This window comes from Nomia melanderi, chromosome 12 (assembly GCF_051020985.1).
Source record: "Nomia melanderi isolate GNS246 chromosome 12, iyNomMela1, whole genome shotgun sequence".
Classification (NCBI taxonomy): domain Eukaryota; kingdom Metazoa; phylum Arthropoda; class Insecta; order Hymenoptera; family Halictidae; genus Nomia; species Nomia melanderi.
In genome coordinates, this window is record NC_135010.1 from 4865652 (window position 1) to 4888670 (window position 23019).

Genomic DNA, 23019 nt, shown 5'->3' on the forward strand with positions numbered 1-23019 from the left:
TTCACTGCCAAGTAAAAACTCATTAAAATTCGTATAAAACAGTTTGCTTAATAAAGCAGAACCTAAAAAGTCAAAATTCTTCGTAACGTCTGCTCTACTGTCTTTCTAACATCTCATATTTCCAACAGAATTCGATTCGTTCAATGCGTTACCAACAAAAAAAATGTTTCACGTTAAAACTACCATACCATTCAAAATCACTCATTCCTGATTTCTTCCTTTCGCAATTATTAAACAGATAACAGATGTTTCTTCGAGAAATTATTAAAGAAATTGACTTAGCAACGCGCAAACTAAATTGTAAATCAATTAAAGTCTTAATAGATGCACTCTGGAAGTTTCTATAGAAAAATGTCAAAAGTTAATTCCAGTGCTCGGTAGTTTTAGTGTTAATAATACAAATACGTGTAATACTAATAAACAGTTTGCCAATGAAAAGGCTAGGAAAATAAATATTCAAATTATACGTATAATAAGTTACTTTCGTTTTTTGTTTGTGTAGTTTGTTTTTATTCATATAAATCATTTAAATTTTGTGTCTCTTGAATTCGGGTGACGTGGCAGTCAAAGTGTTAAGCGTCGAACTGTCACGTGACGCCGCGGCACAAAATTCATTGATGAATACTCACGGCAACGTGCAGCAGCTTCCGGATGGCTTGATTGTTTCCAGTGCCGCAATAGGCCATCGCGAGGGTATACATGCCGCTTCTGCGAAGTATCGGATCTTTATCGGCGCAGAGAGAGGTCAGCAATGGGTCGGCTTCCTCGAGGCGACCGTACATGGTGAACGCAATGCCCACCGCCAATCCACGGAGGATCTTCTCGTGCTGCGTTTCTTGAGCGTACTGGAATAAGAAAAGAAAGAAAAGTGTAAAGGACAGGATGTAGAAGTTTACGATGGCAACACGCGCCATTCATGCATTATTCGCCCGCGTTCTGACGGAAAATTTGATTAACATTAAACGTACCGCGCCTAGGTAATTGACCAGTACAACCAAATAACAGAATGCATCTATAGTTCTCTGTTTTCGTTAAGAACAAATGAAAATATACAATTTTTTTTTAATTATACAAAAGTTATTTTGTGCATTGTTTCCGTATTAAATCAACAATCACGAACTACATACCTTTTACAAAAATGTGATCGGTAGTTAAAGTGCCAGTACGTTTAGTGTTAACCGCTTCTTATATAATACCGAGTCAGACTCATGATGAACATTGCCAACCGAACTCGATGAATCTAAATGTTCTTTATTTATTTTTCGGATAAATGAGATATTACTTTTCCATTATTAATCTTTAAACTTTAGAGTAAACGTAGAGTAATCATTGAATTCTTTTCTTTTTCTACTAAATTATTGAAGATGACGTGGTTTTATCAAGGAGCGTTCTGAAAGGAATCATAGGATAAGTAACTCCTTGCAGTATTATAGAATATTATATTATAAAAATATAATTTTAAATGAATAAAGTTTAATCATAATAATTTAATAAATACTCTTAATAAACGTTTTGTTTGGATAACGTGTTTTATTTACCACGAAGAGATTAAATTTTAAATGAATTAGCAGATTAATGAATAAAAAATTTGTTACGTTAAATACTCAGTTTTATGAACTTCAGTTTTAATCTGGTACAGATTATGATAAATTCTTTTGAGTTTAGAAACTTTATTTACCATGTTAATTGTAAAAATTCATGTAGCTATACCTACATTCAAACATAACATTCACGTCAGACCGTGATACACGTGATATTATTATCGCGAAAAAGTAACAAACTATTAATAGATATATTTTGTAAAAAAAATTTATTTACTGTGCATGCAATACACTTGAAAATCACTCTTTATCTATATGATGTGACATTTAACTCAACCATTTGTAATAAACTGGTATGTCAAGCAGTATATTACCAACAAGTAAATAAATGAAAACTAAAAAACTCCTCATTCATCTATATCTACGTCTACTTTATAGTGTAACCATCGACAACAGAAATATAATATTTAATTTGAACTAAAGAAACCTGAAATTCAGTCGTTAATTTCAGTTTGAGGAGTTCACCAAGAGTGTGACACGATATTGTATGTCAAGGGGTTAAGATCGTGTGTAAGAACTACCGCGTAAATAGTGGTCTAATTTACCGCGTAAAACATGTCCGCATAAAACGGGGATCAGGTGTATTGTATTATCCCTATTATCGTGTTTCATTGACGGTAACACCGAGATGAAAAGAAACGAGACAATGGAGAAGCTGCCCGGCGCGATGGCGCGCAGCGGTGACTCGTCCGCGACGGAAACTCATCGAAACGAAATCCACCTGAGCTCCGGACAGGTGGAACAGTCCTGACAAAGCGAAGCAGTTTGTCCTGTACCTATTTTTCCGGTGGCGGTAAGTGGATTTCGTTGTTCCTCGAGGGTAATCGTCTCGCGAAGAAATACGGGGAGACTGTGGAGGCCGTTGCACCGCGGACAAGTCGGGAATTTCGCAAATAAATGGACGAAGATTATGCGCCCGTGCCGACTATCCGCGAAATATTACACGTTACGTTGAAAAATCGGGCGTCCCGTCACGTTCCGCACTCGTTCTTACTTTCCATTAACCCTTTTGTCCCGAATGGTATACATAGGTACTACGAACAATTTAAATTGCTGGAAAACGACTTTTCTAAAAGCTAGAAAACGCTTAGATAAAGGAAAATCGTACCACGCGGGGATCTTTGCTTATAGCTGACAGGTTAACCAGTTAATTGTGTTTAGCGGGTATACGCGTCATCTTAAAGCTTGAAAATGTACTAATTTTTCAACGATATATTTTTCATTTTTTCAGATAAAGATGTAAATCTCCTTTATTTTGCTTTGGTTTTTCATGAAAATTAGGTGAATTCGTCCTGCGTTTGGCGAGAACACACCTCATTTTTTAATTTTATTGCGTGCAAAACGAGAGATTTTTCAAACTCAATTCTACAGTTAACAGGTTAAGTGCTAATCAGCAGTCAGTATATGTGTTTTGGTTGATTAGTTTTCAGCCGAAAGTTTTTATTCACAAAATTCACAGAATATATAACCCATTAATAAGACGCATAGGTAGACTGTGGATTTTCATATATTTACAGAAGTTTTTCAAGTGCAAAACAACAAAGAATGCGCGCGATAAGAGAAAATACATAAAATATCCAAAGTGTAATGCTATTTATAATGTTTACTGGGAAAAAAAAATTTTATATCGTGGTCCGAGTTTTCTAATCATATTATTAACAATTTTTATTTGCATAAAGATTCGCAGTCTGGCCATAAGGTAAGTGAAAAGTTTATGATCGTTACTTGTGAGTTTCCGAAGTGAAATTGAATATGGAAAAGAGTGTATGTATTTTCGATAGGGAAGAGATACGATGAGCGACAGTGTTTATCTTTTAATAAAGAGTTCCGAGAAGATAAAAATAACTTTTTATTGGTAAAACTTTTTTTATTAGACCTTCTGCTTAATTTATTCTTCTTGTTGCATTGTACACAGTCGCGCGTGCTATGAGTTGTATAATCTGCAGTTCAGTTATAAGAAATGGTGCAGCATTGCTCGTGAACTATAAAACAAGTCATACGGTACACGATAATAGAAATAAAAATTCATCAATCGAATTTGAAATACGTTACCACTCATATTTGTCATATTGTCATCATTTGAAAATGAATGAACCAATATGCTTCTTGCAAATATGTACGATCGAATATATTGGTAAAAAAGAATGGAATACAAAACATTTTGTTAATTGTATTGTTATAAAAGTCGTGCATACTATGTAAATTTATAATTGACACAATAACTGTTTGCAGTGCCAGAAGCAGTAATGTAATTAAAAGAAACGAAAACTGTGAATTCTTTGCACAGAAATAAATTATGTATCTCATATAAACATATATCCTTTGCTTCATTAAGAAATATTTTCCTATTAAGTAAAAATCAGAAAAAAATTCTTTATTCTGTACAAATATAAATATTCACTCTTATACTTGCAACAAACATCGTAACGAATGTTTAAAATTAATAATATAGAAAACCCGAAAATAATATTAAAATACCATAACTTTTCTCTAAAAGGTGATCTAATGCTTAAGGGTTAATTAAATTTTTAAAATAAAATAATAAGCTTAGAATAATAACAAATTTAAAGAAGTATTAAGTTACTTATTTTACTTCGACCCTAATAAACCACTTAATAGAAGAATTAAACTGTTGCCTCGCATAAATTCCTCTTGATTAACGCGGAAAAATTAGCATTCAATTGGTTTGCGTAAAATTTAATCGACCTAAGAGTCAATTAATAATACACACCGCAACGTGTTCGAGACAAAAACGTATTTCTCGAGTACTAGTTCGATAATGGCTTAATATATGTACCTAAGAATCGCCTAATCTATCAGTCGTCCGATCAAGTTCGATAAAAGAGATAACGACTGTCACGATTTTCTCTAAAGCAACCGAAGAGAAAAAGAAAATCGAAGGATTAAGCGTGTAATGCCAGGCTTTCAACGTCCTACTGTTATTTTTATAATGGGATTGCAACGTCGTTAAAAACAACGTTGCACCGCTAGCTTCAATTATTGCACGATATCGCGGAATGTAAATCACGAATCGGCGAGAGCTGATTGACGCAACGCGATTCATAATAAATAAAAGCGAAACGGAAAAAAAGAATTCCACAGAATGTAATTGCAAACCTTCGCGTAGATTGAGTTCCATCGAAAATATTTCACATTAATCACGTGAATGTTAGTTACCCTAATTATGTAACTCGTCGATCGACTTAACATTCTGCTCGAATGAACGTTTCACGTCACAATAGATTTAATAAATATAAGCACTAAGCATCTGTTCATACAAGATTAAAGATTAATATGTAAAACAGCACGGATATAAGTGAAATTAAAACGACGAAAACGCTGAAATTTCTGAGAAGTCGAGAAATTCTTAGTAAACCGTGATTGCAAGAACTTTACGCTGTAGAAAGGCGCGGAGAGCAAGTTTGGTAAATATTTCTTTAAGAACTTCCGTTTTAAACTTTTTATAACTCTTTCGTATTTTATTTTTAGTTTTAATTTTACGTATTCTACTAATGTTGCTTCTTAAAGTTCTGTAAATTATTTGATAAATTGTTTTATTAGTATAAAAATATTAAGAATTTAATTACGTTGTTTTCGTAAAGATGTGAATAATATTAATGTGGAAATATTCAAAATTTCATCTTTATTTTTGTATTTGCAGTAAGTTTTTTGTTTCTTGATGTGTATATATTCGTAATACGAAAAAGTTAAGTATTTCATGGATATAATTGAATTACTCATAATTAAGCTTATAGAATTTCGAATTTAATCCGAAAATAATTCTTTTATCTCACATTTTTCATTCTATTCTGCCTTTTGTATGCTCGATCTTTTAAGGTCTTCAATTCTATTCGCAATACGTTAAAAATAAATACTTATAAATCGTTCTGATTCATGAATATCTCCGAAGTATACAATATTTTTGAGTTTTCGATCTCGAAGAAATTATATTTTATATAAATATAAACTCTTGTGAATTAATTTAGAAAAACCGGGGTTAAACAAGAAATGTATGTTTTTCCTATAGATTTATTAACGCGAGAGCGATTAATTAATTTTAATTGTAATAGAATTACTTAATCCATTAAAAAAATTGTAAAACAAGAATTCTTACGGTTGAACAAGTACGATAAAACGATCCCAATATTCTTAAATACTCTAATTAAAATGAAAATCTAATTAAATGAAATTCACTTTTCTTTCTTGAACGATTCCAATAAATCGAAAGAGAAACCAACAAACATTTAATTCTATCAAATTTTTTATCTCATAATGTTTCGACTACTATTAGGCGCCGTATGTACATAAGACTTACGGAGACAACGACATTCACGTTATAAATAGCCTGCGGATTTTTATCTGCGTACGAAAGAAATATAGAAAATATCCAAAGTGTAGCGCTTTCTATAATATCTTTTAAGAAAAAGTATTTTCTATCAGAAATCAATTTTTCTAATTATGTTCCCAAACATTTAAATTTTTTAGGGAAACTATTCTCTACCAGAATTCAATTTTTCTAATCACGTTCCCAAATATTTAAATTTGTATATATATAAAGATCCATGATCTACTTATAAATAAAAACACACGATGTAAAGAGTTGCTCGAAGAGTATCGAAAACATTCACCGATTTCGCAATCCATAGATCGTAAGGTATTTGATTGAGAACTAATAACTGATCTGACAGTGCAAACCAGAAGCCGCCCATCGACCGTGTATCAGCAACTTATCAACAGTATAGTACTCGAGTGGTTTACCATTGTTTCCATAAAACCTATAAAAGAAGCAGCATCGAGTCGGGCTAGTTAGGAAGCGCGGGAATTCCATAGTGCGGAGTGATCATCGAGCAGCGAAAGTGACAATGGTCGCACCGGCTCCGTTAGCGTTGCGTTCGTATCAAAATATACATATTATTTTTTGACAAATATTAGGTACAGCTAAAAGTTCTTTTCGACGAGCTTCAGTTGACTAGAATTCATTAAATCAAAATAACTGAATATCTATCTCAATGCTATAATATCTGTAAACGTCAATGATATCTATCTGAAATGTGATAAATAACAACAGCAATTATTTTGATGATAAAGCATTTGCATGTTATTTCGAATAAAACTTTAATTTTACTGATAAATCGAAAAAAACTTTTTACTACTATTAATATATTCTTTTTGAAAATGAAATATCGACAGTAGTACTAACATTGTTCTTTGTAGAATTGAACTGAGAATCTTCATCAAAAGAAATTAAGTAAATATTTATTGATCTGTAGTGTTATTAACTCTTCGAGTGCCACGTCAATCGAATAAACAAGTATTTGTATAAGATTCATTCATTTTCTTAATGATGCTTCAAGTGAATCAAAGTTTGTTCGATATACGAGATACAGAAAAGTTGAAGAGCAATCGATATAAAAAATCTTGATTCCTTAGTCTGTATTTAATTAATTTTGTTGCATAATTACGAGAGAAATTTCAGGCGGATATTTCTAATGCAGTTTAATGAAAATCAGGAAAAGTTGAAAATTACCATAAATAACTATAGCGATATTGCACATTATTTCGAATGAAACATTGATTTTACTGAAAAATAGAAAAGAACTTGTTACTGTAGCTAATATTTTAATGAACAATATTTGTTTTACGGGAGATCTTATGGATAATATTCTAACGAACTTTGTTTACAGTTTACCCTACCCTGCTCAACGTGCTAATGCAGAGCAATTACACGATCCTCCCGGACGAAAATGGAGTGCCGATTCTAACTAAGCTCGACTACCAACCACTAAGTTTGGAGGAAATTAATGTTTTGGCCGCTGAGGTGCAAACCATCACTTTCACGCTCTTCACACGGTTAGGAAAAAATTTTCAATTACTCACTCAAGTCTTATAGTTTTTAGAGGAGAAGAGCGTGGAATTTTATTTTCCGATGAAACATTGCTACATTCTTTGTGTCACAGTTCATTCTATCAGATTTCAGTTTGTTTAGCATTTAGTTTTCATTTGCTCAGCTTTTTCTTATCTAGTCAGGTCCTCATTTTTTCAAAGGTACTTTTGTATTTTTATATTTCTAATAATGTATTAAAAATATAAAAAATATTTAAACATAAAAAGTACATTTGCTAAATTTGTAATGTTCAACGTTCAATATTTCTATCTTCAAATGAATTTCTTTAATTGTAAAATTTCCATTTCTATACACTAATTAACAAAACCAAGTCACAACTTCTCTAATTGATTCATCAAATTAAATATAAAAACAAAATTAATTGCACGTCCTCGTCAAATCGTAATGTTCATATTTACGTGAACTGAAAAATACGTAAAACCGATTAATTACAGGGCAAACCCACGAAATGGGCAACAACTGAAAACAGACGTCAGCAGCGTTTGGAACAGCAATTGGAACGGCAACAAACCAACGGTCATCGTGACCCATGGCTGGAAAAGCGCTGGTACTGGTTCATCTTGCACTCTAATTCGTGATGGTAATGAAAGCAACATTTTCTTCTTTACAACTACCAGTATTTCTTCAAAGAAAATGTGAACATTAATTTGTTCCAGCTTTCCTAAAGGTCTTAGACTGCAACGTTATTGTGGTAGACTGGAACCAGATAGCCAAAAACTTAATGTACTCGCAAGTCGCAAAAAGCGTGCCGGAAGTGGCTAATCACGTGGCAAGTTTTGTTAATTTCATGCGTACAAAGTCGGGCCTAAAGACCGCCACCTTGAAACTGGTCGGACATTCTCTGGGTGCACACGTCGCGAGCCTGACAGCGCAAATCGTGTCGAAATCCAGTGCAGTTAGTGAAGTGATTGGTAAGTACTAATATATGAAGCCTATGTGGCTCATACTTTAATGTCACATCAGCATACCATCAAATATACAGGTCGTTAATCCCTTGCACTATGATTTCTTTCATAACCACTCTCGACAAAATTATTTTATTGCTCACAATTGGTTAGGGAAGGATTAAAATTCTAAGCTTTATGTCTACGTTTACTCTGAAGCGATCAATCGGTAACAGGAAAATATTATTTAGTTTGGACTCGAAATGTTTAGTGACATTTAAATAAGAGGAAGACAGAATTGAGTGACATTTATATCTGGTAAATTCTATCTGAATTCTTCGTCATGAATCTGATACGGTACTGTAGGTCAAGGAGTTAAATTAGTTTGATAAATAGAAAAGATTGACATGTAGTTGAACATTAATTTGCTTATTGAAAATTTCAATAATTTCAAGAATTACAAGAATTCCACCGACAAATGATCAAAAACATAAATTATAACATCAACGCCAATGTGTTAAGGATAATTTTCAACGCATGGATATAAAGACCTCCCATCGGTTTCCTCTGATTCGAAGTTACAGCTATTTCAGTGCCCATACGACACTGTTTGCAAAGCCCCTTCATCCAGACGCAAGTTACGCGCTATTGAGTTTTATGAACGGGATTGAGATCGCAGTGATGCTTCGAAGTGTATTCGGCAAACTCGCAGAGGAATCCTTCAGCGGAGACATTTCGAGGGAATTTACATTGTGCTCAAGTGGTGCGCATTTGAGAATCCGGCGTAGAGTTCTTAGGACGAATGATACTGTGCTCGAGAAGAAAAATGAGACGGGTTGTACATTGCACTGATGCTGTCCGCGAATGGGACACCTTTTATCTTTCTTTGCACTGTGTTTTCTGTCCATAAACGTGACAAAGTGGAGCGGAAGTGGGAATGGGTGGAAACGAAGCACCATCCTCGAACTTTGGAATTTTTTCTGGACACTAGTGGACTTGAACATTTAGCATTTAACGATATAATCTAGAGTACAAGTAATGGTTGGAAAAAGGATCACTAACAGAGGATGAAGAAATGAAAAAGTTTCTGAATATTAACCACCTTAACGTGGTTAAAGTTATATAACTACTTTTCATGGTTTAACGATAGTCTCATAATCATAAGCAGACAGCGTTTATGAATTTATGAAGTACAAAAGTGTGATAAATTCTTAAATCGAAATTTCGTAGATACGAGGTAAAACATTGGCAAATGTAGATAGCAAAGCTTATAGATTCCTGATTCTTCTATTTGTTCGTCGCACACGTGCAATAAAAATGTGATCTCTGCACGATCAGACCATAGTACTTAATACCGGATAATGTTAATCCCTTGCCTTATGATTTCTTTCGCAGTTGTGTTGATTAGAGCTGCTTTATCATTAATATCGTAAGTTTGCATTTAATCTGAAGATTAACTGTTATTAACAGAGCATAGTGTCTTATTTTATCTTTAAAGATAGTAATAACTTTATTATTTACTAGTGTCCACTTGTAATCTTAACCATCTTTCTAAAAATGAAGGACGAATAAAATTTATTTAATGTTTTCTTTTTTCCTCGTGATAGAAGGATGATGTCGCCATGACAATTAGACTGATCTTTAAATATTTTTAATTGCAGGACTCGATCCGGCCAAACCGATGTTCGAAGATAATAACGCTAACAGCAGAATAGATCGCAGCCACGCGAAAAACGTTCAAATTATTCACACGTGTGCCGGTTTATTGGGCATGCGTTCTGCCGTTGGCACTTCCGACTTCTACGCCAATGGAGGAAGAAATCAGCCAGGATGTAATAACGATATGCTTGGTAAGAATCAACTTCATTTAGCAATTGCAATTTATTAACGGCTTAAGTGTTAGTTGTATGTATTGAGAAACTGCTATCAAATTTAGTTTGGATTGTAAATTAATTAGGGACAGTAAACCTTCTCTTGTTAATTAACATCATTGGTAGGGACTGTTAACTCTAGAAAACTTAAAGGGGAAGCTTTTTATCAATTACGATCGTAATATGGTATTTATAGATTTTAAAATGTGTTTTTAGTAAAACCCACATTATTCATAAGTTCCAGGCACAGTGTTTAAGTCTTTCCATCAATTACAAAATATTTAAATTATCATTAATTTTATCTAGAACATTTAAAGAAATATTTATAATCATCTATGTCTTCAAGATCGATAGGAAACGGAAAAAAAATAGTAATGTGAGATATTAAGCTCAAAACTTCGTTTTTCAAGAATTAAAGAAATTTAATAGTTACAACCCAATGAATATTGCCTGTTTATTTTATTCTTCGAATTTAGTTATTGAAAATGGTTGCAGATTTTTATGTACTTATGTAAAATTTAAAAGTGTGAAATCACACAGAATGCACACAATTAAAAAAAAATATATAACACATCCAAAGCATAGTGATTTTTATAGTGTTCATTAGGAAAAATAATTTTCGATCGTAACTCTGTTTTTCTAACTATATTCTTAGAAATTAAAATTTGCATATAGATCCACAATCTACTGACAAGGCTATATATATGCTGCTTAAGGAATTGTCGTTATATATATATAAATTCTAATTTCTAGTATATATAAATCTATACTATAATACAGTGTAATAAAACAATAGAAAATCTATTTTATTAAATAGGTGGTTGTGCTCATAGTCGAAGCTATGAATACTACAGTGAATCTATTACAAACACGAAGGCTTTCCCTGGAACTCCACAAAAAGGTGGTGCAACAGCATATATGGGTGGTCCCAACCTCGACTCACGGTAAACCATAATTTACGACAATGATTACTACTGTATGATTTTATATCTATTTTATATACTAAATTTGATTAATTTATATTTTTTCTCTACGTTACAGTGCGCGAGGCTCTTATGACTTTAAAACCGGCGGACAACCACCTTATACAGTAGCGCATTAATAGTACATTTTTAGTTTTTAATTATAATGTACATAATGACTAATGTGAAATAAACTATTTAAATTAACTGTCTTTTGTAATTAATTTATATTACCGCGCAACTGAAGTTCATTCAGTTTATAGTTAAATTCTTCAGTTGAGTACAATTTTAGTGAACTAGTACTAACTGTATAAATTACACTGTTATGTACTCAACATTTTTTAATTTTTAATATCCTTATTGTAGTATACCTTTACTTCAAACATTTAAATACACACAGATTTAAAAATATGAACATTACACGCAATTGAATTTATTCTTGAATATACTATAAAATTTTGTAACTAAAAAAGTTACATTCTACTTGAAAAAAATTATAATATTCAAAAGAAAAAAATTATGTCTATTCATTCAATTTGTCCCACCACAATATTATGCACCATTTATAATACGTTATAACAATTGATCTTCGGTTGTCTCTCGCTTGAATATTATCTTTATAAGGTAATTCATAAAAAATATGTATTCTTTTACTCACCGCAACCATGTCCTCTATCGCCTGGGTAGATTTAGATCCCAGCATGACCATGCCCATAGCAATGCCTGCTGCTTCGCCAGTAACAGCATCATCTTGATAAAGATTGAATTTTAATTGTTCATACACATCTTGCCTGTGCGATCCCATCGCTGCTAAGCCTAACCCCAAACAACCTCCATGACGAACCATCTGCGCAAAAAACATATTATATGTTATGAAAATGTACTGTATCGTTAAATTTCTTCAACGTGAAAAAAAAAATAAACAATATCATAAACTTGCCTCGTTCTGTGCGTCTTTCAGCTGACCAAGTAAGTAATCTGTTATGGCTGCACCGTGATTCGCATGAATAAGTCCTAGCGCATATAAACCACCTCCCTCTGAGTAACCAGCTCCAGCACCTGTGTCTCGTGGAAGGTAGGATTGCATTAATGCTAAAGCTTCTTGTTCGTGACCTCTATGAATCACTCCCAAAGACGCTGTTGCAGTTAACTTGGCCCAATTTGTGGCTCTAGCCAACCATTCTAAATTATCCCTGAAACGTTACATTCATCTAGGTCATTGATGTTCCAAAATAACTCCTAATTACAAAGTATGACACTTTTATTATAAAAGAAAGAAATAATTAATAGGTTAGTTACCTCAAAAATTGGTCACTAGTTGTTCCTGAGTGCATATATGCATTGGCAATTACAGTGGCAGTATGACAAATAGAAACTCTTATAGCATCTTTAGTGTTTTTCAATATTAACATATCCGTATGATTACTACGAATTAAGAATTGTAAATGCAAATCAATAGAAATTTCTCCTCCTAGAATACTCGACAGAGCATCCACGCGCTCCTGTTGCTCACGCTCTTCTGCATTCTAAATAGAAAATCAAAGTTAATCAAGTGTTAGATACAATACTTGTATTTAATAAACAGTATCGTTTACCAAACTCTCAACGCTACGTTCGGCTTTATCTTCTGGAACAGGTGTACTGGTTTCAGTTTCCATAGTATTAGAATCTGCAGTAGCATCCGCAGCTACTTTTACAGCTGGTTTCACAATTGGTTTAACCATAAGAGCTCCTGGAATGGGTGCTGTTGCTCTAAGAGCTTGTAAGACACATCCAAGGAATTGTTGAGTGGCAGATTCATATAAATCAAATGCAATTTGATAGGCCATAAGAACACAATCTTGTGAGCCTTTACTCAGTCTATCTAACAGTTCAGCAACGGCTAGTGGATCGTCAAGAAATATCAGACACTGACACATATTAACATAGTCTGGCGTTCCTAAGTTACGATAAAGGCTCACTAGGCAGCGAAGTACAGTATTACGAAAACCACGATTCTGGATAAGACTCATGACCACTTGGAAAGCATAGGACAACATGCCACTCACATCATCCTAAAGTAAAGATAAATATAGGAGTAAATATAAAATGTTGATATTACTTGTAACTTATAAATTAGCTTATATTTTCTTACCGACTGCATAATTGCAGCTTCAAAAACATCCATTCTTCTTGTTTCAAGGGCAAGACCTAAAGCTTGCCTATATTGATTATCATCCAAACACCGTTGAAACATTCTGTTCACAATCCCTTCCAATCTTGGGTCAATACCTTTGCTACCTGGTGGTAGCTTCCCTTCAGCTTCCAAAACCCGTTGTTGAGTATAATAATCAATACATTTAGCTGAAATAAAATGAACAGGAATATACTAAATTTCATAAACTTAATTATTATTCATAATCCAAGTTCTCAAAGCTTGTACCGATAGTAGTATCCACATATTCATTACGAGCATTGACATCAAAGAGTTCTCCAGCTCCCAAAGCATAGGTAAGAGAATCTTCAAAACTTCCTAAATGATAATATACTTTGCTAGCAACTAATGCAGCTAAATCATGTTGAGGAAATGCCTTATCTTCATGAAGAATTTCACTAGGGATATGAAAATTCATTTTTAAATAAAAAGAAAGATGTATAAATATAAACAACTTGATATTTGAATTACATACATTTTTTCTATAGCCTCAGATATCTCGGGCCAAAATTCATCCACAATCATATCCAACTTTTTCAAAGCAAATACCTTCAATTCCGGCATTGGCTCCTCAAGAAGGGAGATAATACCCGCTGAAACAATAAACATTATATATTAAATTTAAATAAAAACATCTATCAAATAATATGTTCAAATGAAAGGTAAAAATGTAAAAATTATAAGGCGTTAAGTAATAATCATTTAAACTAAATAAATAATTATATTTTGTATTGCGAACCTAAAGTAAAAGGTTATGATTTACACGATCTGCAAATCATTGCATGCACAATGTGCAAACACTATGTGAAAATTTACTGTTAAATATATTATTAATATAATTTAAAAAACAGTTTAATATTAAGGTCTAAATAAATCACTTACCTGCAGATGTAATATTCATATTGGTTCTCATAAGCTACAAATTCTTTCGGTAAAAACTCGAAAAGACAGTTTGATGGCAAGCTATGAACACGCCAAACAAATTCAATTGAAGTGTGGCACAAACTTTTATAATGGCAGCCAATATTACACATGAGAAAACAAACACTATATGATGCAATTTTTTAAATATTTTATTCAATTTCAAACATATGTTTTCATTTTATTTAAGGGAATGAAACAAATTTAATAACAGGGATATTGTTTCTAAAATAAGATGGAAAAGTATGAAAGAATTGATTCTGCAAATTTCAATCCTCATAATTGGCACTACTGCAGCAGAAACTTCATAATTTTGTATCTGATTTTGACTTGCAACGCTAACCTAAGTGTAAGATACGTGTAACTATGTTCTTAAAGCCATTTATAGAACGATAACATTATCAACAATAATATTTCAATAATGGCGGAAAAAACAAAAAGTATGAGCCATGTGAAACATATTCCAAAAGATGCTCAGGTTATAATGTCTATTATGAAGGATATGGGAATTACTGATTACGAACCGAAGGTTATAAATCAGTTACTTGAATTTACGTATCGTACGTATTATGTTTCTGCGATTTATTTAATTTTGTAAATGCATTATTGAAAATACTTGTTACTCTATTTTATTAATTCATTAATTTATACTATTTAAAATGAATCATAATATAACCTTTTTTCAATTTATAGGTTATGTTACTTGTATATTAGATGACAGTAGAATTTATGCAAATCATGCAAAAAAGAAATTCATCGATTTGGATGATGTTAGGTTGGCAGTTAAAATGCAGCTAGAGCGTACATTTACAAATCCACCGCCAAGAGATGTATTATTGGATGTAGCTCGTGCAAAAAATAATATACCATTACCGTTTGTAAAACCAAGTAATGGCTTGAGGCTACCACCTGATCGATATTGCTTAAATGCAACAAATTATAAATTAAAGAATGCAACAAAAAAGGTAGTAGGAAAACCGTTGCATTCATTAGTAGGAAATAACATTCAAGGTGGTCAATCAAAGATTAAGGTGGAAGGAAACAAAACTGGTCTTTCCATTGTTAAAAGACCAGGTACACTTGCAACAGTTGCTAGAACCCAAACAATTTCAATACCAAAGCCTGTTTTAAAATTTTCAACAGGTAAGTCACTTATATAACTAAAATTTAATATAAACTAAAATCTTGAAACCTCTTGATTCATAGATTCCTACAGAATCCTGCATTCCCAAACATTCATTCCTTCCATCCACATTTCACTGAGACCCCAAATATGTAAGACACAGGTTTTTTTAGTAGAAATATAAAAGAGGTAGATGTAATTTTATAAATTTTTAGCCACAACAGGACCAGCTACAGTAAAAGCACAAGTCTCTAAACCAAAAATACAAATCACATCTGGACAAACAATGCCTCCTGTTAAAATGGAAATAGAAGATTCCATGAAACGGAAGAGAGAAGATGATGATTATGACATTCCATAATGATAAACAAAAGATACAGAATAAACTTTTATTTTATGTTTCTATTATAAGACACTGTCAGCCACACTGCTGCAGTGATGATTTTAATTCGAATGTTACAAAAATGTTCAAACATTTGAAACCTTCTCACAGTCGATGCTGAACTTTTGAATAGCATTGTACATTTTTAATTCGAGAAATCAATGTTAAACATAATTATATATAAGAAGATAATTCCATATATCTTATTAAAGAAGAAATTATTTTCATTATTTTCTTATTTTTTTTAATCTTTCAGGTAATCACCAAAGATATGTCTTCCTTAAATGTTTATCTTCAATTCATAATAATAAATTTAATAAGTTCCGTTTTACTTCATCGACGTTCACCTTTTGACTAAACTTTGTAAACTTTGGCAAAATATCATCCCCGTAAATAACATTAAGTCGCATAAAAATAAATATTTTATTGATTAATATTTACACTATGAGAGTATTATGTATTCATTGTTCAACTTCATTTTCTTCTTCTTCTTCTTTTTCTTCTTCTTCTTCTTCTTCTTCTTCTTCTTCTTCTTCTCCTCCTTCATCGGCTGTTATTTCTTCCGCATCAGTTTCCCCTTCTGTTACCTCTCCAGGAGACGTTACATGCGCAGCGACCGCAGATTTTTCAAATTCATCTTCAGCAGGACCTTCATCTTCAACTTCATAATCCGTTATTTCTGCGGGTTTAATTTCGTCATCATCTTCTTCTTCATCCTCTCTTATTTGAACTTTTTTTGCTTCATCTGAAGGAGCAGCTTCATCCTCAATTGGTTCTTCCTCTGACATCCCTTTTTTCTGTTTTTCTTCATCCCCTGCTTCTCCAGTTGCCTCAAATAGCGGCTGCTCAATGTCTTCAACTTTTTCCGGTTTTTTCGTTTCCTTGCGACCCTTCACATCTTCTTCTCTAACACACTTCTTCCGGTGAACCGGTAGGAAGAGCTTAAATTCCTCCGGCAGATTGTCTTCCGAATAAAGCCTGTTGAAAAATGCGCTCATTATAGTTAAAATCATCAACAAAAATAATCATTTAAAACCTAATATTAGTGAATTTATTATTTTATCTTGATGGAAACCTCGGTTGTTTTTTCGATCGTTAATTAGAGCAGAATATAATTTTGAATTCTAGAATAATTTATATTGCAATTTATTGTAATATAGTAATTTAAAAACATATTAAGTCAACTGTTTTTTTTATTATGATTTCTTTTGCATATAAAACACAAAAATAGTTTTTCTGAATATTATTTGTTCCTTATAGTGTATCAATAATGTAGAATAAGTTTCTCGTATAATGTTCAGTGTTCTGATTAGAATTTATTCTACTTATACTATCTACAAATAATAATATATCACTATTTGTTTTCCATCAATTTTACCATTTGCCAATTAGTAAATGAATCTATTGCAAATATCAAGGAAAATATCATAATTACGCTAATGTAAAAATTGTCAATGAAAATAGAGCAATGGTTCTCACCTGTCCGCAAAATAAATACGTCGAATTCGACAATTCGCGTGGATCTGAATGCGCGTAGTCTCAATGTAATTTGTGCCGTACGCTCTTCGCGTGAAGTCTGCCAGATTAAATTGAATCTGATTCCAACCACCTGACAGACCGATCGGCATCGACGTGCAGAAGGGTTTAACGCGTGTAGTACTTTGGAAATTGCTCATTCGGAATCTCCTATGCATATTTTTGTCGTCTAAAATCTATAATGTTTAAAAATATATTAAGATAAGTACACTTATTTCAAAATGAATCAATTCAACGATATCAGAAATGGTATAAATCACTTTTTATCAATGTTTCAAGAATAAAAATGAGTAATTATTTCGATAATTGCTTTAATAAATCGCATAGCTTTATCAACGTAGATATTTTTAAAAAGAAATTGGCTTGTATTGTTTCTGATTCTATCAAGAGTTTGTCTCATTAACACTTAAGCATCTAGCAATTACGGAATATAAAATACGCCAAATACCGGACGTTTTATATAATTATTTAATGAAAATTAATTCTGTTTCGGTATATTGAGAAGCAATCGATTTGAAAAGTGTACGCAATATTATGGTTATCACATTAAAAATATTTTATTTTACGAGTTGTAAATTAAGAAAGTTTATAGAAAAAACATGCTACTTTGTTCAACTTTACAGAATAAAAACGGATAGTCGGGTGTTGAAGTGTTAATTAGAAATATAGTATTTCAATATAATAATTACGCAAGTGAATGTTAATACGTGATATTGTATCTTTGTATAATTATACACTGAATAAAAGATTGAAGTTTCTTAGTTTAAAAGTCTCATTTGTTGTTCAATAAGTAATTATCTTTACTTTGAGGCAATCTTGGCGAATGAAGAAGAGTATGACGACAGTGATTTAGTGACGAAAAATTTACTGTTATTTCGAACGTGAAATACTTCTTCATGTTCTTGATGATCATGATCAAAAAGGGGAGCCTAATTCCGAGCGCTTTCTTCGGGTTCGGAGGGGTAAAAATATAAGTTGTCGTCACGTTGGTTCCTGCTATTTCCAGGGCCAATGACTTGACCTCCTCATCTGTCACCCTTCGAATATAACCATTCTTCACCTGCTCAAAATGATGATTCTTGTGTATATTAGATATAATAAGTGATTTCGTAACGCTGCAATGACTACTTTCATTCATAATGACTATTTTCCGGCACTATTTATTATAAATTCAGTTATTTATTCTGATTTTATAACACCTATATTTATGATTGTTTATAATAATTTCTTGAAAGCAATCATGTATTCTAGTATCTTTTACCTATGGCATATTTATTTAATATATGTAAAGGTAGAAGTGATTGAAATTCAGAATCAAACAGATATTAATAATGAAACATATTGCTTACACAACGCCATCATCACTTCAGTAAACAAAGATTTCTTCAATACTAAAGTTTCAAATAGAAAAATATTTTCAAACATTCGTTACATCAACTTGAACCTTTCTCCGTCACGTTACCATCAAAATGTCAGTGAACTAACTCAATAAATCAACGACATTACTGTATCAATTTCCATTTCACGAATTCACAATAAAAACTTACGTGCATGTCCCATATTTCCAATGGGGACGATCCGCAGCTGTACAAGACAGACAGTAGTCCTTGCTGGTACTTGTTACGGAACATAGTATTCTCCACTCAGCGTTAAAGAACATAACAGGAGCAGAGCTCTAAACCATTTCCACTATATCGTTATTCCACAAACGTCAAGGGATAACAGATCAACGAAAAAAAAGAAGAAGAAAAAAGGAAACGATTACTTTGTTTCACCGATCGAGTTGAAGTTGTTTTCTCCCTCGGTATCGGGGTGAGTCAATCGGGTTCCAACCCCGAAGAAAAAACTCGGTCTGCTTTATTCAACGTACAAATGCACCTTTATTCACTCGCGTATCGATACAATCGTTTTCAGAGGCGGCGAAATTTAGTCATCATGTCTGGAGTAGCTTGTTCAGACGGCGTCTCTCGTTGTTGGTTAGCAAATCGGGGACAATCAATGTCTTCGGGGGCATCCCGACACTGAAGACACGGTCGATTCTGACGCTATCGATGGCGAACACCTGCATCATCGCGAAATGCATAACTTCGCGATTCAGCTGACGTCTGATCTGTTTCTTGGTTCTTTGCACGCGACGCCGGCAGACGACGTAACTTTTAAACAGAATTCAGTGTTTAACTGTCGATTAAAATACAACCAATTTTACGTGATTTTCGAAGCGGCAAGCAATCTTAACACTTAGGCAACCGCCTAAAAAGTACAACTGTAACCTGTTTAATTAACTTTAATTGAACTCGCTTAAGTGATTCTGTTGTTAACTTTGTTCTATAAAGCAAAAAAAGTATTTGTTGAATTGCAGATAACCCTAGTTCAAGACTTACTAAATAACAATAGAAATATTAGACAAAATAAAGGGCTAAGGGGAAAATGGGAGATCTCCCCATTCGGTTGGCTAAGTGTTAAATAATTCTACAAATGTTCATTTTATTGAACGTTCATCTGATAAAGCGAAAAGAATGGAATAGTGATGTTTTTTTTGTTGATCATGGAATATAATGATAAATATTGTGTTTTAAGTAGGTACTATATTCTTGGAAAAGTGTTAAAACTGATAATATCTAAATGCTATTGTAATTATAGATCTTGTGAGGCAACCCTGTTTAAATAAAAGACGCCGATACCAGAGAAGGATAAGTATTTCGAGTTCGATGGAAGTTATTTATTTGGAGTATTAAATGATCCTTACTAAGGGAAATTTTTAAGACCCGTGTAACTAGGGTGAATCGACACGTCGCTTCTGTACAATTCTGGGTAGAGTTTCATGTGCTTTGTGAGGTACTTCCTTGGACGTTTTTTCTTCTCCATTTCAGGGCTTGATATGGATAGGATCTCTTCCTGTTGCTCTTCGTCATTTTTAGAGTAGATTTCCCCTATCTCGTTTGTTTTATTTTCTTCCGATGTTTGAACGATCATCGTGACACAGAACTGTGAAGAGATACGCGACTATTGATTCCATTATTTCAAGTAAATAGTTTAATGTTAATGTTTTAATTAATTTAAAAGTACTAATTTTGAAATTAATATTAAATTATTTAATATTCATTTAATATTATTATTCAATATACAGGTGGCCTCTTTTGACCCATGAGAATATTTCGTATCGTACAAGGGATTGCTCAAAATGGGTTGTATTATAATTGCATTACTAAGCATATATTCATAATATGTTCGATTTCTAAAGTACAGTATAAGAATATAGCCAAAAAGTCTTCTGATATTTTTATTTTCTTTAGAGTATGATAAAATCCCTAATAAAAAAAAGAAATGTTATTTCAATTTTTATTTCTATTAATTAGTACATAAAAATCTGCATCTAATTATAAGATATGTATGGATTTTGGATTTTATGAATTTGTAGCATTTTATAAAACTATAAAATATAAATTTTAATAAAGTATAGTAAGTTCATATTCTGTTCTTAATGCAATGAAACAGTTAATGTGTGAATAATGTTCTTGCTTTACATATAGCTTTTTGCATTGTATTAAAAACTCAAATTCCGCATAACATCCGCAACTACATAGAAAGTTTGTTCTGGCACTTGTACAGAAAAAACTTTAATAGATATAGGGTAGACCCGATTTGCTGTCAATTAAAGCGTAGAAGAAATTATGCTGTATGATTAATTTTTTAATGCAGTACGATATATAAAATTAATTCAAATATTAATTTAATAATTTTAACTGCATTAATGTTGCCGAATTAAAATTTTACGAAAAAGTGAAAAAAATAATGAAATAAATACTTCATTTTATTTTGAATGTATTAAAATTATAATCTAATATTCCATTTAATTGTTAGAAACATATATTAATGTTTTGAATTGTAATTCTCAGAAACATCAACAGTTTATTAAATATATTAATAAATATTCATCCAAAAACATACGACAAATGTAATTACTAGTTAATTAACAAATTGATAAATATTACCAAAGACCATTCAAACGGTCCATTTCCAGTAAACCATATGTACAACACTAAAAACGTGAAATGGTAATGAACGGAGCAAATAAAATGAAGATATTAATCATTTAAAAACGAATAAAATTGCTTAATTTTCACTTTCATTTTCTATACTTAACAAATTATCACAGTTCATATACATCAAAAAATTAACGTGGCTGTCAATTAATAAAAATATTCCATAATACATACCTTACCTCTCGAATTTTTTGAAGTCCTAAACGGAAATTTCTTTTCGCGTCGCGTCTACTCAGTGAAATTTATTCCCGCATGATCAACGAAAGATTCGGTAACCCAAGTCTCGAACGAAGCTCGGGACGGTCGCCGGAGTCACGATCCACGGACTGACGAATTTCTCAATCGTGTGGATTCAGCTCGCGTGAAGAAACGACCGACGAATGCGGCTCGTCTCTCCGTTGATCCGACGAAAGTTGCCCGATCTGTAACGAAGTGAGCCCCTGTGCCTCGTACGGATATCGATTTGGTTTCCAGGTGAATCAATAGAGATTCGGTTCATTCTTATTCTGATATAGATACATGCGATACGATTCCATTTATCCGGTGCGGGTTTCGTCTGAGTGCCTCGTTTGACGGACACGTCGATGAACCCTTATTATCCGAACCCGTGCCTGCAACCTACTATTACGTACTGGAAACAGTTCGTGAGGGTTCTTTTCTTCCTTTTGCGATTCCTTTTGTTAATTGGTAGATCAGTAATAAGCAACTATAGTCAATCTGATTTTCATGTATGTACGTTTTCATTTTGGAACGTAATGATTGATAATAGTAAAGTAGAATTCAATTTTAATGGCAAGGGCTGCGTTAAACTTAATTTCAAGGAAGAGGTCATCGACCATCCACCGTAGGATTCCTTATTTCTAATTATTTTTTCCTTATAACTCTTCCTTGTAATTTTATTTCATAATTCTAGCTTATAATTCTATCTCATATTTGTTTCTTATGTTACTGTTTATACTTGTATGTGTCTTTATGTAGACAGTTTCAGATTCAAAGAAGGAGACATGGAATCATCCGCCGAGGGATTCCTTATTTCTTATAATATTTTGATATAAATCTTTCTTATAATTCTTCCGTATAATTCTTTCGAATACGACTTTTTATATTTGTATACTTCTTCAATCAGATTTAGTCTTAAGAAAAGAGACATCCACCGAGGGACTAATTTCAACTGCGGTAGTATTAGTACATAGATTCAGGGGTGGAGGAGGTTGATGAAAATATTTTGTTTTTATTATAACTATTTATATATATTATCGTTATTCAAATATTTTCTATAAAAGAATCATGGTAGGCTAATTGGCTGCGATAATTTTGTAATTTAAATGTAAAATATGCAATCATCGACAGGTAGACAATATTTACGTTTTTCGTGGATGTTGAAAAGAGTTATTTTACTTGTGTACTATTTGGTATGTTCATTATTCCGGTGTATAATTAAAATATACAGAAAATAATGTAACTAATGTAGCTAATTTGTTTAAGCTCGAAAGCGAGATAAATTATTAGACAGTATTTATTCAAGTTACAAAGTATGCACTTTACGAATTAATGATTAAAAATTTCGTGAAAAATCATTTTCTAAATATGTATGGGA

The 23019-nt window shown here is 32.4% G+C and overlaps 5 protein-coding genes across 7 annotated transcripts in view; 2 read left to right on the forward strand and 3 right to left on the reverse strand.

The window, feature by feature from the left end:
- Positions 1 to 14448, reverse strand: part of Rpn2 (Regulatory particle non-ATPase 2) — a 148761-nt gene extending 134313 nt beyond the window's left edge. The window contains exons 1-9 of the mRNA XM_031975233.2: positions 14300 to 14448; positions 13893 to 14010; positions 13646 to 13815; positions 13358 to 13566; positions 12819 to 13277; positions 12523 to 12749; positions 12164 to 12416; positions 11882 to 12070; positions 630 to 845 (exon numbers count right to left, since the gene is read on the reverse strand). Coding sequence (XP_031831093.1) covers positions 630 to 845; positions 11882 to 12070; positions 12164 to 12416; positions 12523 to 12749; positions 12819 to 13277; positions 13358 to 13566; positions 13646 to 13815; positions 13893 to 14010; positions 14300 to 14330 — 1872 coding nt within the window. The 5' untranslated portion in view covers positions 14331 to 14448. The remainder of the gene's footprint in view (positions 1 to 629; positions 846 to 11881; positions 12071 to 12163; positions 12417 to 12522; positions 12750 to 12818; positions 13278 to 13357; positions 13567 to 13645; positions 13816 to 13892; positions 14011 to 14299) is intronic.
- On the forward strand, positions 6346 to 11431 carry LOC116426382 (phospholipase A1). Its single transcript, XM_031975235.2, has 7 exons — positions 6346 to 6491; positions 7286 to 7451; positions 7941 to 8086; positions 8163 to 8417; positions 10052 to 10240; positions 11079 to 11205; positions 11303 to 11431. Exons 1-7 carry the CDS (start codon positions 6464 to 6466, stop codon positions 11361 to 11363), a joined length of 972 nt encoding a protein of 323 aa, XP_031831095.1. The 5' UTR covers positions 6346 to 6463; the 3' UTR covers positions 11364 to 11431.
- Positions 14449 to 14641: 193 nt separating the features above from the next.
- Positions 14642 to 16283, forward strand: Taf9 (TBP-associated factor 9). Its single transcript, XM_031974584.2, has 3 exons — positions 14642 to 14898; positions 15032 to 15481; positions 15677 to 16283. The coding sequence occupies exons 1-3, from the start codon at positions 14760 to 14762 to the stop codon at positions 15820 to 15822; spliced, it is 735 nt and encodes a 244-aa protein (XP_031830444.1). The 5' UTR covers positions 14642 to 14759; the 3' UTR covers positions 15823 to 16283.
- A 21-nt stretch (positions 16284 to 16304) lies between these two features.
- LOC116426096 (cilia- and flagella-associated protein 20) lies at positions 16305 to 19315 on the reverse strand. Of its 2 annotated transcripts, XM_076372600.1 has the most exons (5): positions 19145 to 19315; positions 18927 to 19054; positions 18248 to 18439; positions 17323 to 17555; positions 16305 to 16821 (listed from the first exon to the last, which is right to left on the reverse strand). In XM_076372600.1, the coding sequence occupies exons 2-5, from the start codon at positions 19008 to 19010 to the stop codon at positions 16305 to 16307; spliced, it is 1026 nt and encodes a 341-aa protein (XP_076228715.1). In that variant the 5' UTR covers positions 19011 to 19054; positions 19145 to 19315. The 2 variants fall into 2 exon arrangements, with proteins under 2 accessions (XP_076228715.1, XP_076228716.1); XM_076372601.1 differs by lacking the exon at positions 18248 to 18439.
- LOC143175137 (uncharacterized) lies at positions 18985 to 22013 on the reverse strand. 2 transcript variants are annotated; one of them, XR_012999807.1, is made up of 4 exons: positions 21597 to 22013; positions 20126 to 20364; positions 19250 to 19532; positions 18985 to 19068 (listed from the first exon to the last, which is right to left on the reverse strand). XR_012999807.1 is itself a non-coding variant. In XM_076372602.1 (3 exons), exons 2-3 carry the CDS (start codon positions 20350 to 20352, stop codon positions 19554 to 19556), a joined length of 231 nt encoding a protein of 76 aa, XP_076228717.1. In that variant the 5' UTR covers positions 20353 to 20364; positions 21597 to 22013; the 3' UTR covers positions 19407 to 19553. The 2 variants fall into 2 exon arrangements, 1 of the variants encoding a protein (XP_076228717.1); XM_076372602.1 differs by lacking the exon at positions 18985 to 19068 and having other exon boundaries at positions 19407 to 19557.
- Positions 22014 to 23019: the final 1006 nt, after the last annotated feature.

Bases quoted from the DNA above. Each gene is read 5' to 3' on its own strand.
- LOC116426382 (XM_031975235.2), top strand. From the start codon at position 6,464: ATGGTCGCACCGGCTCCGTTAGCGTTGC. The intron at 7,452-7,940 runs GTTAGGAAAAAA...GATTAATTACAG, and splicing joins ACTTTCACGCTCTTCACACG to GGCAAACCCACGAAATGGGC. The intron at 8,418-10,051 runs GTAAGTACTAAT...TTTTAATTGCAG, and splicing joins TGCAGTTAGTGAAGTGATTG to GACTCGATCCGGCCAAACCG.
- LOC143175137 (XM_076372602.1), bottom strand. From the start codon at position 20,352: ATGATCGTTCAAACATCGGAAGAAAATAAAACAAACGAGATAGGGGAA.
- Taf9 (XM_031974584.2), top strand. From the start codon at position 14,760: ATGGCGGAAAAAACAAAAAGTATGAGCCATGTGAAACATATTCCAAAA. The intron at 14,899-15,031 runs GTACGTATTATG...TTCAATTTATAG, and splicing joins GTTACTTGAATTTACGTATC to GTTATGTTACTTGTATATTA. The intron at 15,482-15,676 runs GTAAGTCACTTA...ATAAATTTTTAG, and splicing joins TGTTTTAAAATTTTCAACAG to CCACAACAGGACCAGCTACA.
- LOC116426096 (XM_076372600.1), bottom strand. From the start codon at position 19,010: ATGTTCCGTAACAAGTACCAGCAAGGACTACTGTCTGTCTTGTACAGC. The intron at 18,440-18,926 runs GTAAGTTTTTAT...CATTTTGAGCAG, and splicing joins TGGAAATATGGGACATGCAC to GTGAAGAATGGTTATATTCG. The intron at 16,822-17,322 runs GTGAGAACCATT...ATTTTTCAACAG, and splicing joins CGTATTTATTTTGCGGACAG to GCTTTATTCGGAAGACAATC.